The sequence below is a fragment of the Equus quagga genome, chromosome 1, assembly GCF_021613505.1.
Source record: "Equus quagga isolate Etosha38 chromosome 1, UCLA_HA_Equagga_1.0, whole genome shotgun sequence".
Classification (NCBI taxonomy): Eukaryota; Metazoa; Chordata; class Mammalia; order Perissodactyla; family Equidae; genus Equus; species Equus quagga.
Genome location: NC_060267.1, coordinates 5,858,926 through 5,874,006, shown reverse-complemented (window position 1 = coordinate 5,874,006; position 15,081 = coordinate 5,858,926). Strand labels below are relative to the sequence as shown.

Genomic DNA, 15,081 nt, shown 5'->3' with positions numbered 1-15,081 from the left:
CTTCACGTTCATAATTTAACAACAAGGAACAAAGAGAACCCAGTGGCCCAAATGCAGCAGGTTAAGATCTGAAAGTAAATGTTCTCCCATGAAAGGAATGCTTGTTAAGAGAAGGACGTGATTCACTCTCACTCGCCAGTACCCGCTGACCGAGGGGAGGTATGGCACAGTTCTTCAGTATTCTTTACTGCTTTCAGAAATACAGCTCTCCCCAATGTCATTTAAAGCAGCACTTTTTTCATCTGACGCATTGTGCCTGTCCTTCACGGAGCCCCAACACTTCCACTGAGAGGACCTTTCATTCTAATTTTGAAACGCGATTGTTCTTTCCTGGTGCATTTCTAATGGACGCTATAAAGAGAAAACTATTCACATGGAGCTGTGAGAGAGATGCTTTTTACTGACGTTCTCTTTGATCCACCTCTTGCTAATACCTCTTCTGATTTTTCCGATATCGCTTTTTTCAGAGTCGATCCTGCATTCCATCCCCCACCTGCCCTGTTCTCTCCAGCTCACTGTGACCCATTTCTCCTCTCTGCCGCACAGGGAAGCAAGCTGCAGAGTATAATGAGATCTAAGTTCCAATCCTGGCTCTGCCACTCAGTGGTTATATGACTTTGATTGACCTAAGCCTTAATTTCCTAATTTTAAAATAGGAATAATAACAGCACCAATCTTATCGAGTTTCTGTGAGAATTAAACAAGAAAATACAGGGACCGGCCCCGTGGCCTAGAGCTTAAGTTTGGTGTGCTCTGCTCCGGCAGCCTGGGTTCGGTTCCTGGGTGCAGACCTACACCACTTGTCAGCAGCCATGCTGTAGGGGTGACCCACGTACAAAATCGAGGAAGACTGGCACAGATGTTGGCTCAGGGCGAATCTTCCTCAGCAAAAAAAAAAAAAAAAATACATGCACTGTGTTTGTGATGCTGGAAACACTCAATAGGTGCTAGCTGTTAATATCATCCTAGATTGCCTTGAATTGCCAGTTTATGATTCTATATGAAGGTATCTTGCCTCCCTTGTGAGATTGGAACCTCCGTGAAAGTGGAAAGCCACTTTGTTTTTATTAGTTGTTAAATTTTAAACAGGTATAAAATTCATTCATTATCTGAACGGTGCTATGCGTGATTCTGAGTTCTAACCCTCAGCTCCCTCTCCGACCGACCTTGCATGTGTGTGCAAGCACTCGCACATGCACACAAGTGCTTACCACAGTTCACTCATCTAAACTCCATTCCCCTTAAACAGCCACCCCTTGCCAAACCCTTGGGCTTAAGGATGTGCACACTGGTGCGGTGGTCCCAGAGTGTGACCTGGAAAGGGAGCTGAGAGCACGCCCTCCTTGCCGCACTCTTCTTGCTCTGTGGAGTGACACGTGGCATGGCCAGATTTTAAACATACAACTGAACAAATGACTGTATATGATTCACAATCCTGAATGCCACGCAGTAACTATCTTACATTACGCCATTTCTTCATGGGATTCTAGCATTATGTAACCGTGTTATCAAAGTGGCTAAGAACATAAGACTCTCCTGCTAGGATTTTCAAGTTAATGAATATGTCTAGCCCAGAAATGGATCACACATACTCCAATCCTCTTTAAAATGATAGCTTTTCTTTATTCTTACAGATTATACTTTCTAAAATTTTCTCTATGGAAATTGAAGAGAATTAAATAACTGGTGCATAGGTTATGGTAGATAATATTAGGAAATTATGTTAAAATGCTCATTTTGGTTGCAAAACGTTTTGAGTGAAAGTTCAGCAACATGATTTCGGGTAGTTACAGAAAGTCTCACTTGAACTGACTGTTATTTACTCAGTTGTATGAAAAGTCTATTATTTTGGAGAGTTAAAAAGGGTTTCTGAAAACGATTTCTGTTTTGTGGCAGCATAAATGAAAATGCCATGAACATTATAGCTTTACCAGTTAAGCAAGCTAACTCATAAAACTAAACTGTACTCTTCATTTGAAAGCCGATAACGCCCACCCTTACTTGTCCAATTAAAGCAAGAGTTCTAGAACCTTGAATTTGCATGTGCCAACTTCATATTTACAGAACTAAGTTTCTAAAATTCAAATGTTTTTCTAATGAGCTGATTGTGTATCTCCAGGGAGAGCCCAACCACAAATGAGGAAGAGGTGAGAGAAGTGGAAAGAGAACTTCAAAATCAAAAGGATGCACAAATCATTTTTCTCCTTTTTCCCTCTGCATCAAAGACAGATAAACTCCCTGAGCCTGAAAATGTCAGGTTAGAAGTCACAGTCCAAAAAGCAACAGGCAAAATCGAACAGCTTCAGAAAAACCAGTTAGGTGCAAGTTCAGCTAAGAATGACAAGTACATATGCTAGCATATTGGCTCTATCAAGAAATGAAGAAAAATGGTAAATTAGAAAAAATAATGGATTTAAGAAACTCAAGAAAGAAGTTAAATAAATATGAAAATGCAGAGTTTAGTTCTCATGGAAAGCTAAAAACCTATCAGACCGAAATAGATGGTCAGATTAATATGCTAGAACACAAGAAACCAGCAGGATAATAGAGAACAATAATTCTCCTGAACAAAAAATTCCCCCATGAAGATGCTACTAAAGCAGAATTGGTGAAATATAAGCAAATCGATGTGGAAGAATTCAAAGTGAGAAATAACGTTCAGATAACAAAGAATAACCGAGAGGCTGGCAGAGTCCAGTACCACACTCTTCATGGGCACCTGACCCGGAGTCACACAACGTAATATTCAAAATGTCCCAGATGCAATCCAAAATTACCTGACATTTGAAGAGCCAGGAAAATCTCAATATCTTATGAAGAAAAAAACAATTAACAGATTTCAATACTGAGATGACAAAGACACTGGAATTATCAAAGACTTCACGGCAACCATTATAACTATGCTCCAAAGAAGAAGAGTGAACCCCTTTGAAACAAATGGGAAGACAGAAGCTCTCAGCAGAGAAATAGAAGATATAAAAAGGGACCAAATAGAAAGTTTAAGAGGGAAAATACCTATAGTAACCAAAAACTTAAAAATTCACTGAATGGGCTCAATAAGAACAATGGAGATGACAGAGGAAAGTCATTGAATTTGAAGATGGATGAATAGAAATTATCCAATCTGAACAACAGAGAGAATAAAGATTGAAGAAAAAAATGAACAGAATCTCAGGGGATTGTGTGACAAGATGAAAAGGTCTAATATTCATGTCTTCAGGGTCCCAGAAGGAGAGGAGAAAGTGTAGTGCAGAAAAAATATTTGAAGGAATAATGGCTGAAAACTCTCCAAATTTGCAAAAGACAAACATAGATTTAAGAAACTCAGTGAATCCCAAACAAAATAAACTCAAAGAAGTCCACACCAGATGCATCATAATAAAACTGCTGAAACTAATAAAGGAAATTAAGAGATATTTAGAACTGAATGGCAATACGTGTCAAAATACATGTGACTCAGCTAAAGCAGATTTTAGAGGAAAATTTGTAACTGTTGTTGACTCTATCTTGTTTAAATTCTGTGCAGAATGATTTTTTTTTAAATCAGTCAATCAACTACTGTATGCATTCTGTTCAGGATTTTTACTTGCATTCAGAGGAGAAGTAAAGTGTGCCTACTCCATTTTGACCAGAATCAAACCTTAATTTATTTTGTTACATCAAAATTAAAATTCTATTCAATAAAAGACACCACATAGACAAAGCTAATAGGTAGCTGACAAAATGGGAGCAGATACTCTTAATGTCTAAAACCAATAAGTAGATTGATATATAGAATGTACAAAGCAATTCTGCTCCTGAGTATATCTCTCAAGGAAATTTTCAAGCACGTCCATAAAGGGAGAAAGGGAGGAGGAAAAAGGAAGAGTAAGGTAGGAGTAAAAGAAGTGAAGAGAGTGTGGAATAGAGTGAGGGGGAGAAAAATGAATATTGATTCCACTCCAATGCTCAATAAATATTTTTTTGTATTTTTATAAATGTGTAATTGATCAATGAATATTGGTTCATAATGATAAACTATGAGCAAATTGTGTGCAAGAGCATATATGTATTTCTCTTTCTCTTGAGTTTCTAAACATCCTGGATTCATATACTTACACACATAGTATATTTACGTAAACACAGGACTTGGTCCTGTAATATAACTACCACAACCTATTGCATAAGAAATTCTTAGAAAATTAATAGAGATGGTATCTCATGCCAAATTATTACACAACTTTTTAATGTTTTTAATACTATAGTATTTATTAGTGAGAATAGAAAAGAGCAAAGTCATTCAGTCTCAAAGCTTAATCAGGGATTCTGAGGATGCTGAACAGATCATTGCTTAGTGCCTGACTTACCGATGATCAGCAATAACAAAAGAGCTAAGTTGGTTGGTTGGTTGTTTTTTGAGGAAGATTAGCCCTGAGCTAACTGCTGCCAATCCTCCTCTTTTTGCTGAGGAAGACTGGCCCTGAGCTAACATCCGTGCCCATCTTCCTCTACTTTATATGTGGGACGCCTACCACAGCATGGCTTTGCCTAGTGGTGCTATGTCTGCACCCAGGATTCAAACTGGCAAACCCCAGGCCGCAGAAGCAGAAGGTGCATACTTAACCGCTGCATCACTGGGCAGGCCCCTGTTTTTTTTTTAAAGGTGTCCGCTACTCCCATTTTCTTTTCTTTTTTTTTTAACTTTAAAGTATGCTGTTTTCTTTTGTTTTTTTGGTGAGGAAGATTGGCTCTGAGCTAATATCTGTTGCCAATCTTCCTCTTTTTTTTTCTCCCTAAAGCCCCAGTACATAGTTGTATATCCTGGTTATAACTCTCTAGTTCTGCTATGTGGGACGCCACCACAGCATGGCTTGATGAGTGGTGCTAGGTCTGCACCCAGGATCTGAATCCGCGAACCCCGGGCTACCGAAGCAGAGTGTGTGAACTCAACCACTACACCACCAGGCCGCCCCAAAGAGCTAAGTTTTAATAAAGACTCTAAGTGCCACACACAAGTTAAGCACTTTACGTGTACATGACCTAGCCCTTACACATCATCCCTGTGGGACAGGTACTATCGTGAGCCCCATGCTACGCAGGAGGAAGGACGCCGAGGAAGGTTAAACAGCCCAAGGCAGGGTCAGGATGTGAAGTCAGCCAGTGTGGCTACCGTGCAGAAAGGAATAACACAGCTCCCTTTTTCTACTTTCTGCCAAGAAATGCTTCTTCTTAGAGAAAAATATAAGGTTCACCTTCTTGGTTAGTTGGTTTTTTTCCTTTTATTTTGCTAATAATGTACAATTAAGTGCAGCACATTCTCATTTCATGAAAGTGCCAAGCTGGTCAGCTCTAATTCTGTTTATTAAAGAGATCGGTTTCTCCAAAAGCGCGTCTCTCTATTTGCCATGCACTGCAATTAGAAAATGTGCTGTTAAGTTTTCATCAGCTAAATATCAGAAGAGGGTGCAGATAGGTGTGAACTCAGATCAAAATCCAGCCTGGTGGGTACGAGCCTAGCAGACCTGGACCCACAGCTGAGCACGGCCACGATTTCATTTCCTCTTAGATCACTCAAGGTGAACTCAATTAAATTTAGACAAATCTTACTCTGGGCCAGCGCTATAAAAGTATTCTATTGATCTCAAGCTTCCTCTGTTTTTTAACACTTGCAAGCAATAGGCAGTCTTGTTTCTCCCCCCAGCTTTACGGGACTCTTAAGTAGGTCATTATACACTTTTCCTAAAAGAACATTTTGGTGCAATATCTACTTAGGTTTTCTCCTGTAAAATGCATGTAAGTGCATGGAATTATCCACTAAGGAAGAGCTACACTGAAGATGGAGAACACTAAATACTGAATCTCCTTATCAGAGATCACTAGTCTGTTTTCTATCCCTTAGGTGTTAAAAGGCCTGTTGTTTACTCTTACCCTGAAAAGTAGTCATACTTATGCAAGTCTGATGTCCCAAGATAACTGCCTCCTTCTTATGACCTGCAGCTTCTCATCATTAGGTCTAAAACTCTACCCCTCGAGGTCTTTCGAAGCTCTGTTCATGATAACGTTCTTCAGCCCTCTAATTAGTGTCGTCTATCCTAGCCTGCCTGTTTACACTTTTGAGTCGCATGTGTAATTATGGAGATGACAGTGCTAGACGACTCTGGGACAGCAGGCCTAGCTCCCCCCGCTTCATTTGGAAATCACCCCTACCCTCCACGCATGGACCACACAGAAGCTGCCATGTTTCTAAAGACCCTGACCTCTTGGCTATGTGGATATTTTTCAGCAGTAAGCCATTTATTCAAGCTAGGCATCAGAGACCTTCCCAGGATTTCTAAATTTGATGCAAAAAAGTGTGTGAGTTAGCCCTTATCTGGTGGTGGGAGCTGTAAAAAATGAATATAAGACAGGTAGTGACTTTGCTGTCCCACGGAGGACATGGTCCTCAGTGAGAGAAAATGAAGCGGATCCACAAATATCAGAGGAGACAGACAAAGTCCTCTGGCACTCAAGCCCCCAGCCCAGCTATGCCTACATCCCAGCTTCATTCAAACCATCCCTACACTCTTATGGTTGGGTTTCCAACTTTGCTGATTTTGCTCACCATGGTGCATCTAAAACGGAGCACAGAGCCAAGCGATTAGAATAGGCCACATTGAATGGCCAGATACAGCTACGTGTGCATTCATATGTATGTCTATATTTATACACATCTGTTGAATGAATGTTGAATTACACGAGTTGCCCCAGTAATTCCAATAAATTCCCCTTTTAACGGAAGTTGGACTTCTGCCACTTTCAACAGAGCTCTAACCTCCATAATAACCTAAAACAACTGCTGCAAACATTAATTAGAAATCTCTTTTACTTTTCCAAATTGGAAGAAAACAAAGACTACCAGAGTAGTCTCGAAAACTTGGGGCGTTATATGGCAAACTGTGAAAATGAAGACTGCTGGGTCTGAGAGCGCGTGCACGGCCGTCACCAGCACTGCCTCTCCCTCAGTTCTTCCAGTCACGAGGGCCACGCGACAAGGCAGACATTCCTCCTCCCAGAAGCTAATAATCCATGAACTCAGGGCAACAATGGAAGGGCAGCAAGCCCTTCAAAACATGGTTTATAATTACCTGGATTTAGATGCAATAGTGCTCCCCAAGCCAGGCTAGGTTGTAAAGAACACGATTATCATTCAACAAATATTAAGCACCTACTGTGTACCAGGCACTGGGCCAAGCACCAGATATGTATCCATGTACAAGAATGCCTAGGTCCCTGCCCTCAAGGAGGTTACATTCTAATGGGAAGACAGATAATAAACAATGAGCATGTAATTATAGTCATGAAAGTGCTATGAAGTAAACAGAGTACTCTGATAAAGAAAACCTGTGTGTGTCTGTTGGAGCGTGGCATATACTGTAGGATGGGTGATCAGGCAAGACTTCCCTAGGATGTGGGCATTCAAGCTACGACCTGAAGGATGAGAGAGAGAGGCATGGGAAAAGCAATGTGAAGAGAGGAAAGGAAGTTCAAAGGCCCTGAGCTGGGAAAAGCTGGAGGTGCTGCAGCCAGTGTGGCAAGCAAGGGGTGAAGTGACGTGAGATGAAGCTGAGAGACAAGCCAAGGCCAGGTCTCGCACGGCTGTCCAGATCTGTAAAAAGTTTTCCTTCCTGTGCAAGGGGGATGCCACTGAAAGACTTTAAGCAAGAAGGGGGCATTTGGAAAAGATCGCTTTGGCTTTAGGATGGATAATGCAGTCAAGTGCAGGTGGAAAGGTACTGTCTCAGTCTGTTTGGGCTATTCTAATAAAATGCCATAGACTGGGTAGCTTATAAACAACAGAAGATTTAGTGCTCACAGTGCAGGAGACCGGGAAGTCCAAGACCAGGTGCAAACATGGTCACCATCTAGTGAGGGTCCTCTTCTTGGTTCACAGCTGGTGGCCCTCGCTGTGTCTTCACATGGTGAAAGGAGCGATGGTCTCTAGAGCCTCCTGTATAACACTAATCCCATTTGTGAGGGCTCCTTCTCATGATGAAAGCATCTCACAAAGGCCCCACCTCCTAATACCATCAGCTTTGGAGGTTAGGATCTCAACACATGAATTCAGAGGGACATAAACATTCAGACCACAGCAGGTACCAAGAAAGGAAGCGGGGAGGGTAGTTAGAGGTGTTACAAGCCCAGGTAAGAGATGACAGTGGCGTGTCCTGGGGTACTGGCAATGGAGACAGAGAAAAGTCGATGGCTTAGAGACATACTATGGGTGTAAAACTCGGAAGCCTCGATAATCCAGGAGCAGATTGACTGTCTAGCCCAGGAACTCCTAAACCTTGGTAGCTAGCTAACAGAATCATCTAGGGAGCTACCAAAGACAGACTGCTGAGTCCCATCCCTACAAGCTTAGGATTCTGTGGTCTGGGGGAGAGCCCAGGAGGCTGAACTCTCCATAAGCCCTTGAGAGATCCTGATACAAGGCGAGGCTTGAAAAAACCCACAGATTTCTGCCATTACCCAGGTCGGCTTTATTCCCACCCTCCAGATGCTTCAGGCTGTCTCCTCACAGGGCCCAGCCAGCCCATTAAGAGAGTAAACCAATCTCACAGCAGTAACAACGCATGAGGAAGCAGCAGCGGGTGGCCTAGATTCTGGCTTATCCCAGCAAGTTCAAGACCCAGTAGCCAACCTAAGCTCGAACAGCAGGAGCACTAGGGGAGATGAGTCCTGCTGAACTGACTCTCTAACCTTGTTGTGGAGACTCAGCTTTGTTAAGGAAGTTTTCTAAAAGTGTGTGGCTCTATCCCTTGTAAAAGGCAGGACGGTGGGCATACACGAATCTTTGATAACTAGGGTCCTTCTTCAGGACTATCTTCATGATTACAGTCTGGAACTGGAGTTGGTGAGTTGAATGGGCTTACAACAGCAGGCTCTGGAAGGCAGAGGCCCAGTGGAGGGGGCCTCTGTGCCCCTCACCCCTGGGATCCCCAATAGCCCCCCACCCCCACCCTGTGCAAGCTCCCCCAAATAAATATATACATACTACACAAAAACTATGTATTTGTGCCTACCAAAGGAAAAAGAGTTTCAAGCCACTTCAAATAAGCACACATTCTAGGTAAATGAGTCCCCTGATCGCCCCTTTTGCTGCCCTGTTTCATGGACTCTCTTTTATGGAAACTTCACTGGAAGTGAAGGATCTGACACTTCCAGGAAGGACCTGACTCTAGCCTAATTCCTCCTCCACATATACTGGTATAAGCTTCAAATTCTACTAGTTTTCTTCTGCTTCAGGCCAAGATGGAGTAACAGGGACTAGCTATACCCTCCCACCTGCTACAACCAAAAACTGGAAAAATATACGAAAAAAACCCCAGCTTTTAAGATACTGGACATCAGACAACATAAGACAGTGGGAAACGAACAAGGTGAGACCTAAGAACTGCCTTGAAGAGGTTCCCAGGCCACAGTGAGGGGCTGGGGTGAAAGATATCTATTGTGGTGATGGTTTCATGGATGTTTCCATATGACAAAATGTATCTGCTTGAACACTTTAAATATTGCAGTTTATGGTATGTCAATTACACCTCAATAAAGCCGTGAAAACAAAACTCTAATAATAGAGCTTCTTTCCTTGAGCTTCTGGCTTTAGTGCCTGTTTAAAATGGAAATCCCACTGAAGGGGAACCATTTTAAATTGGTATTACAGTCATGCACCGTGTGAAGACGCTTTGGTCGACAATGGACTGCATGCATGACGGTGGTCCCACAAGATCGGTACCGTGCGGCCTAGGTGTGTAGTAGGCTATATCATCTAGGTTTGCGGAAGTACAGCCCATGATGTTCGCACAACAAAATCACCTAACAATGTGCTTCTCAGAACACATCCCCATTGTTAAGTGGCGTGTGACTATATTAAGTTGTCACACTGTAGTGTCAATAAAAACCCAAGCACGGAGTTTCATAGGGAAAACAGGATGCCTACTAGGGAAGGCTAGAGAGGACTGCCCAGAGGGAGGGAGGGCACCAGAGGGGAAAACGGAAGCAAACTGGACAAGTGTGTTGACAGCTAGAGCCCAGAGGTGGTTCTGCTGGAAATGTGAGGTGCTCTGTTTTAGCTGCCACAATAAATGAGGAGCACTGCTAGCATTTAGTGGACAAGAACCTGGGAAGCTCAAGTCCCACAACATGTGGGGCCATTCTGCATGACAAGGCATGGTCCCACCCAAAATGCTAATGGCACCCATCAGGAAACCCTAGGGGAAGGAATTCTCCCCCCAGGCCGCTGGTCCCTCCCCATTACCAGCATTCCAGAGGGGTCCCTGTGCGTGTCCTGAGCGAAGTCTGCAATGTGCAATGGAACACTTACTAGTCAATCCTCTCTTAGCCAGTAAGTTTTTCTGATGTTTCAGCACCAAACAGAATCAGAACCTCCAAAGCCTTGAGAACCCTGACAAGAACACAGAGACTATTTTTTCCAAGACCTCTCAGTTTTTCTTATTTTTACTGGAGTACAATTAACATACAATATCCTATTAATTTCAGGTGTACATCATAGCAATTTTATATTTATAGACGTTCCGAAATGATCACCACGATAAGTCTAGTTACCATCTGTCACCCTACAAAGTTACTACATTTCTATAGCTAACTCTTTAAACTCTAAAAACCTTTAAGAAAAGTACAGTTACTGTGCCAACTTTCTACCAATTTTCTCATCCAGAATAGTTGGCTGTAAAGTTAAAATTCTGTAAAGCAAACTGGTGATGCTTTCCTAGTAGAAAAAAGAATCTTCCTAAACCAAAAAAGGTTTTTTTGGTGAGAAAGGAAGTTTTAACAACGAAATTTAGATTCAGAAGAGACCTCATAGGTCATCTTGATCAAACAGGGAGAGGTGGTGAGGGTGAGAGAAAGTGCAGTGGGAAAAGGGCCTTCTCAGCAACCTAAGTTGTGCACAGTGTGGTCCACCGCAGGTTTGTGACTATTCCCCAGGAAGGAGCTCGCTTCTCCTCTCTGCAGTGTTTTCCTAACTTGGCTATTTCCCCCAGGCCATGACTGTCTTTCAGGCCCGAGCTCACATTCATTTTCCCCATGCCTATGTATCGCCTCAAGGCTCTTAGAATCCTGCGCTCCCCTCCCCCTTCCAATGTCTAGATGCTTCAAGTGTGTAACACAATCATACTCAGAGTTACGCAGCTTAGGAAACTCCATTTTAAATTTACACCCAGACTTCTCTCCCTCAATACAGACTGAAATTTCAACTCCCCGATGAAGTTCTCCACCAAATGACGCCCACTAGGACCTCAAGCTTCACCTGTCTAAACCAATATTGGGGCTGATCCCTCCTGACATCCCTAATTCTCTGAAAGGCATCACCTTGAAGTTACCCCGGCTTGACACTACAGTGGTTTCTCTCTCCATCTCTCTCATGTTCAATCAGTTGCCAGTCTTGTAGATTCTGCCTCTGAAATGTTTCTTCCATCCATCCCTTTTTCTTTATTCCCATGACAACTAGCCCAATTCAGATTCTCATTACTTCCCACCAATCTTCAGTCTTTTCCACTTCAATCCATTTTAAGCATAACTGTCAGATTATTTTTTTGTAATAATGATTTTTATGATATCATTCTCCTGCTCAAAACTTTCAATAGCTTTCTCACATGCCGTGAAATGACATGTAAAGTCTTCATCTGGATTTTTAAGACCCTCCAAAATACGGGCCCAATTTTATTTTCTAACCTTGCATCTGGTGATCATGTTCTAGTTTCAAATCACACTAGACTGCTCACCTTTCCTGAGACACATTCCGCTTTTCCTGCCTCAATCTTAGCTTCTACTAGTCCTTCCAACTACAGTATCTCCATCTCCATGTGCACTACTCCTTTACCAACCGTCATCTGTCATCTTGACTTCTCCCCATGACTCAGTGTAATCTTTCCCCTCTTTAAATCTCTTTGACAATTTACTCACACTCATGACAAGTAGCGTGTGTACTTTGTATTATCTTTATTCATGCAAATGTCATATATCCTGCTAGGATCAGCTTCTCAAGGATAGGAACTATGCCGTACTCATCTTTGTAGCCAGTACAGGGCCTAATATAGTGCCCTACACAGAACCAGAGCTCAATACATGCTTTTGAATTTAATTTTAATCATTTATTTACATTGTGACATCTATATCTTCAGTTGAAATGAGAAAAATTATACTTTACTATTTAACTTCCTGGATTTGAATGTAAAGAAAGGTCTCTCAAAATACCTTCTTCATTATTACATATATGAGATGAACAGAATTTGGTCCAAAGCCATTTGTAGAGAAAAAGCATTAAAAAAAAAAATTAAAATGTAAAATAAGATTTGGACAGATAGTTACAAACATACTCCAAACTACAATCGCACCTGTGAGGGGCTTCATTCAAACTTGCAGGCGCTCTGCCTCTCCAAAAGACGGGGCCATTCTTCTCTTCTTTGACTAAAAAGAAAAAAAAAAGTTAGCTGGTCATTAATTGCATAATTCGATTGAATTTGGGAAGAAGATGTAGTCACCGAACTGATTTGATGAGTATTCATAAATTCTCACAGAAACCTACAAGTACAGAATTATAAGCTGGGTAGCATGATGGAACAAAAAAGACTTTGGCTTTGACATTAAAAGACATGCCAAAGTTCAGACTCTTCTAAGGAACACACTTTACAAGTTACTTTATTGCTCTGGCCTCAGTGTCTTTGGTGCGGGGGTCGGTGAGCCAAGGAGTTGAAAGAAAGATTTCTTGGACTCTCAAGATCTGGCAGTGGTGCTCTTTTATTTAGAGAATAGTGTGGAATAGCATGGGGACAGGACCCATGGGCACTCAGGTTGCTGCGTGGGGACAGGGCCCACGGGCAGGAGGAGCCGCTGCTGCTGCTGCTTCTGCTGCAAAGATGGGTGGAGAGTAAGGCTAAATTTAAGGCATAGGTATGTGAGCCATCTCTTTACAAGACAAAGGAAAGAACACGTAAAAAAGTTAAAATGGGATTAGTGCAGGTGGGGTCAGGCCACTGGGTGGTCCCACAACTTTTAGATAAGAATCAAATCGGATTAAGTAAAGGCCAGAAGCCACCACCCTAAATCAGTTACATGAGGTTGCCAGACAGTAACCAACTTAAGTTCTTGCCTTTGGCGTTGATTAAGAGTTTCTAGAGATAAGGTCACCTCCCTTCTTCCTGGCACAGAGAGGGAAGCATCTTTACAGATGGGGGTTCCCCTTACAAATGTAAATGTTTCCCAACAAAAGGCAAGCAAACTCTGCTCCTCGGAGCCTGCTTCTCATCTGCAGTTTTAAAAGTAACCAGCCTAAAAATCCTCGTCATCTTTATCTGTAAAACTGAGGATGATAATTCTGTGAATGAAAATGAGACAATGCATATAAAAATGATTCACACGATGCCCAGGAGTGTAGGTAGGCAATCAACATTAGCTGAGTTTAAAGTAAAAATCAAAGAACCAGTCATAACTCACATCAAGAAAACTGTCATGTCCTCCCCATTATGTGAGTGTATTTTGTTTGTCTATTTGGAGGGATAAACAATAACAGTATCTAATAAGTATTCTGAACAAGAACCAAATACACGTTTCCACAAGCTACTGCAAGGGGTCAGTGTTAGCTCCACTGCCAACCTCCAACGGAAACCGGGTGCTCCCTGTCGCCACCTCCCCATCCCTGCAGACGAAGACTATGGTCAGCGATGCACAGGCCAACCCCGGAGCAAGGAGGGGAGGAGGGAAGGCTCTTGCACCCACAGAGAATTCCTTTTGGGGATTTCCCTGCCTCTCTTAGCTGCTTTCTTTCTTGGCTCCTTGCTGCCCTTTCCTTCTCCCTTCTCTTTTTTTTTCCCCCAGTTTTTTTTTTTAGGTAAAATTTGCATAAAATGAATTGCAAAATCTTAAGTGTCCTTTGACTGAGCTGGACCCATTTCCTTTGGCTCTGCTCTATGCAACTCCTCTCTCTCACTCCCCTGGGTCTGAGAGGAGCCCAAGGCACCTCCATGCTTCAAGCGAAGAACTCTCACTTGAGAGAGCCAAAGCCGATGCTGGACGGGGTCTACAGAAAGACGGAGCGTGTGGGCCATTAGGGCTTGCTCTGCTCTAGGCGTCAGAGGTCAGCACAGCCCCCTTGAGGTCCAGCAGAGCTCACCAGAATGGGAGACCACCTGGGGATTTCAGGCAAAAGGGCTGATGACAGAAAGTGTTCTGCGGGAACCTGCAGCTGCAGGAGGGGTCTGTGGGAGGGGTCAAGGTGTAGGGGTCGTCTGTCACTGTCTTCCCAGCACCTTCTGATGTGGATTAAGGCTGCCCCAGCTAGAGAAGCCCAAGGTGACCTGCCCTACATGCCAAACTATACGACCCAGTGGACTTTTTTTATGGTATGAATTAGGACCGCCCCAGGGAGCAAAGCCCAGGGCATCCTCACCTACATGCCGATCTATATGGCCAGATTTGTATCTAAAGTTATATGACTGCACAATAACCAGACCCCATCTGCACTGAAATCATTTAATGACTTTTTACATCATCTTTTCTTTTTTCCAGTAAAAATAAGTCACGTACCCATGCCTTATAAAATTAGCCCTAACCCTCAACTCAGGGCAGCAGCAGGAGCTCTGACTGCCCGTGGGTCTTGTCCCCACGCACCAGCTCTGCCTGCCCATGGGTCTTGTCCCCATGCCAGCGGGGGCAGCAGCAGGAGCTGTGACTGCCCATGGGTCTTGTCCCCACACACCAGCTCTGCCTGGCCATGGGTCCTGTCCCCATGCCGGCGGGGGCAGCAGCAGGAGCTCTGACTGCCCGTGGGTCTTGTCCCCACACACCAGCTCTGCCTGCCCATGGGTCTTGTCCCCATGCCAGCGGGGGCAGCAGCAGGAGCTGTGACTGCCCATGGGTCTTGTCCCCACACACCAGCTCTGCCTGGCCATGGGTCCTGTCCCCATGCCGGCGGGGGCAGCAGCAGGAGCTCTGACTGCCCGTGGGTCTTGTCCCCACACACCAGCTCTGCCTGCCCATGGGTCTTGTCCCCATGCCAGCGGGGGCAGCAGCAGGAGCTCTGCCTGCCCATGGGTCCTGTCCCCATGC

At 43.5% G+C, this 15,081-nt stretch overlaps 1 protein-coding gene across 7 annotated transcripts in view; it reads right to left on the bottom strand.

Moving 5' to 3' along the window:
• Positions 1 to 15,081, bottom strand: part of C1H12orf56 (chromosome 1 C12orf56 homolog) — an 81,885-nt gene that overhangs the window by 30,035 nt on the left and 36,769 nt on the right. For all 7 annotated transcript variants that reach the window (XM_046672976.1, XM_046672987.1, XM_046672949.1 and 4 more), the window contains one exon: positions 12,372 to 12,444. In XM_046672976.1, the coding sequence (XP_046528932.1) occupies positions 12,372 to 12,444 (73 nt within the window). The remainder of the gene's footprint in view (positions 1 to 12,371; positions 12,445 to 15,081) is intronic.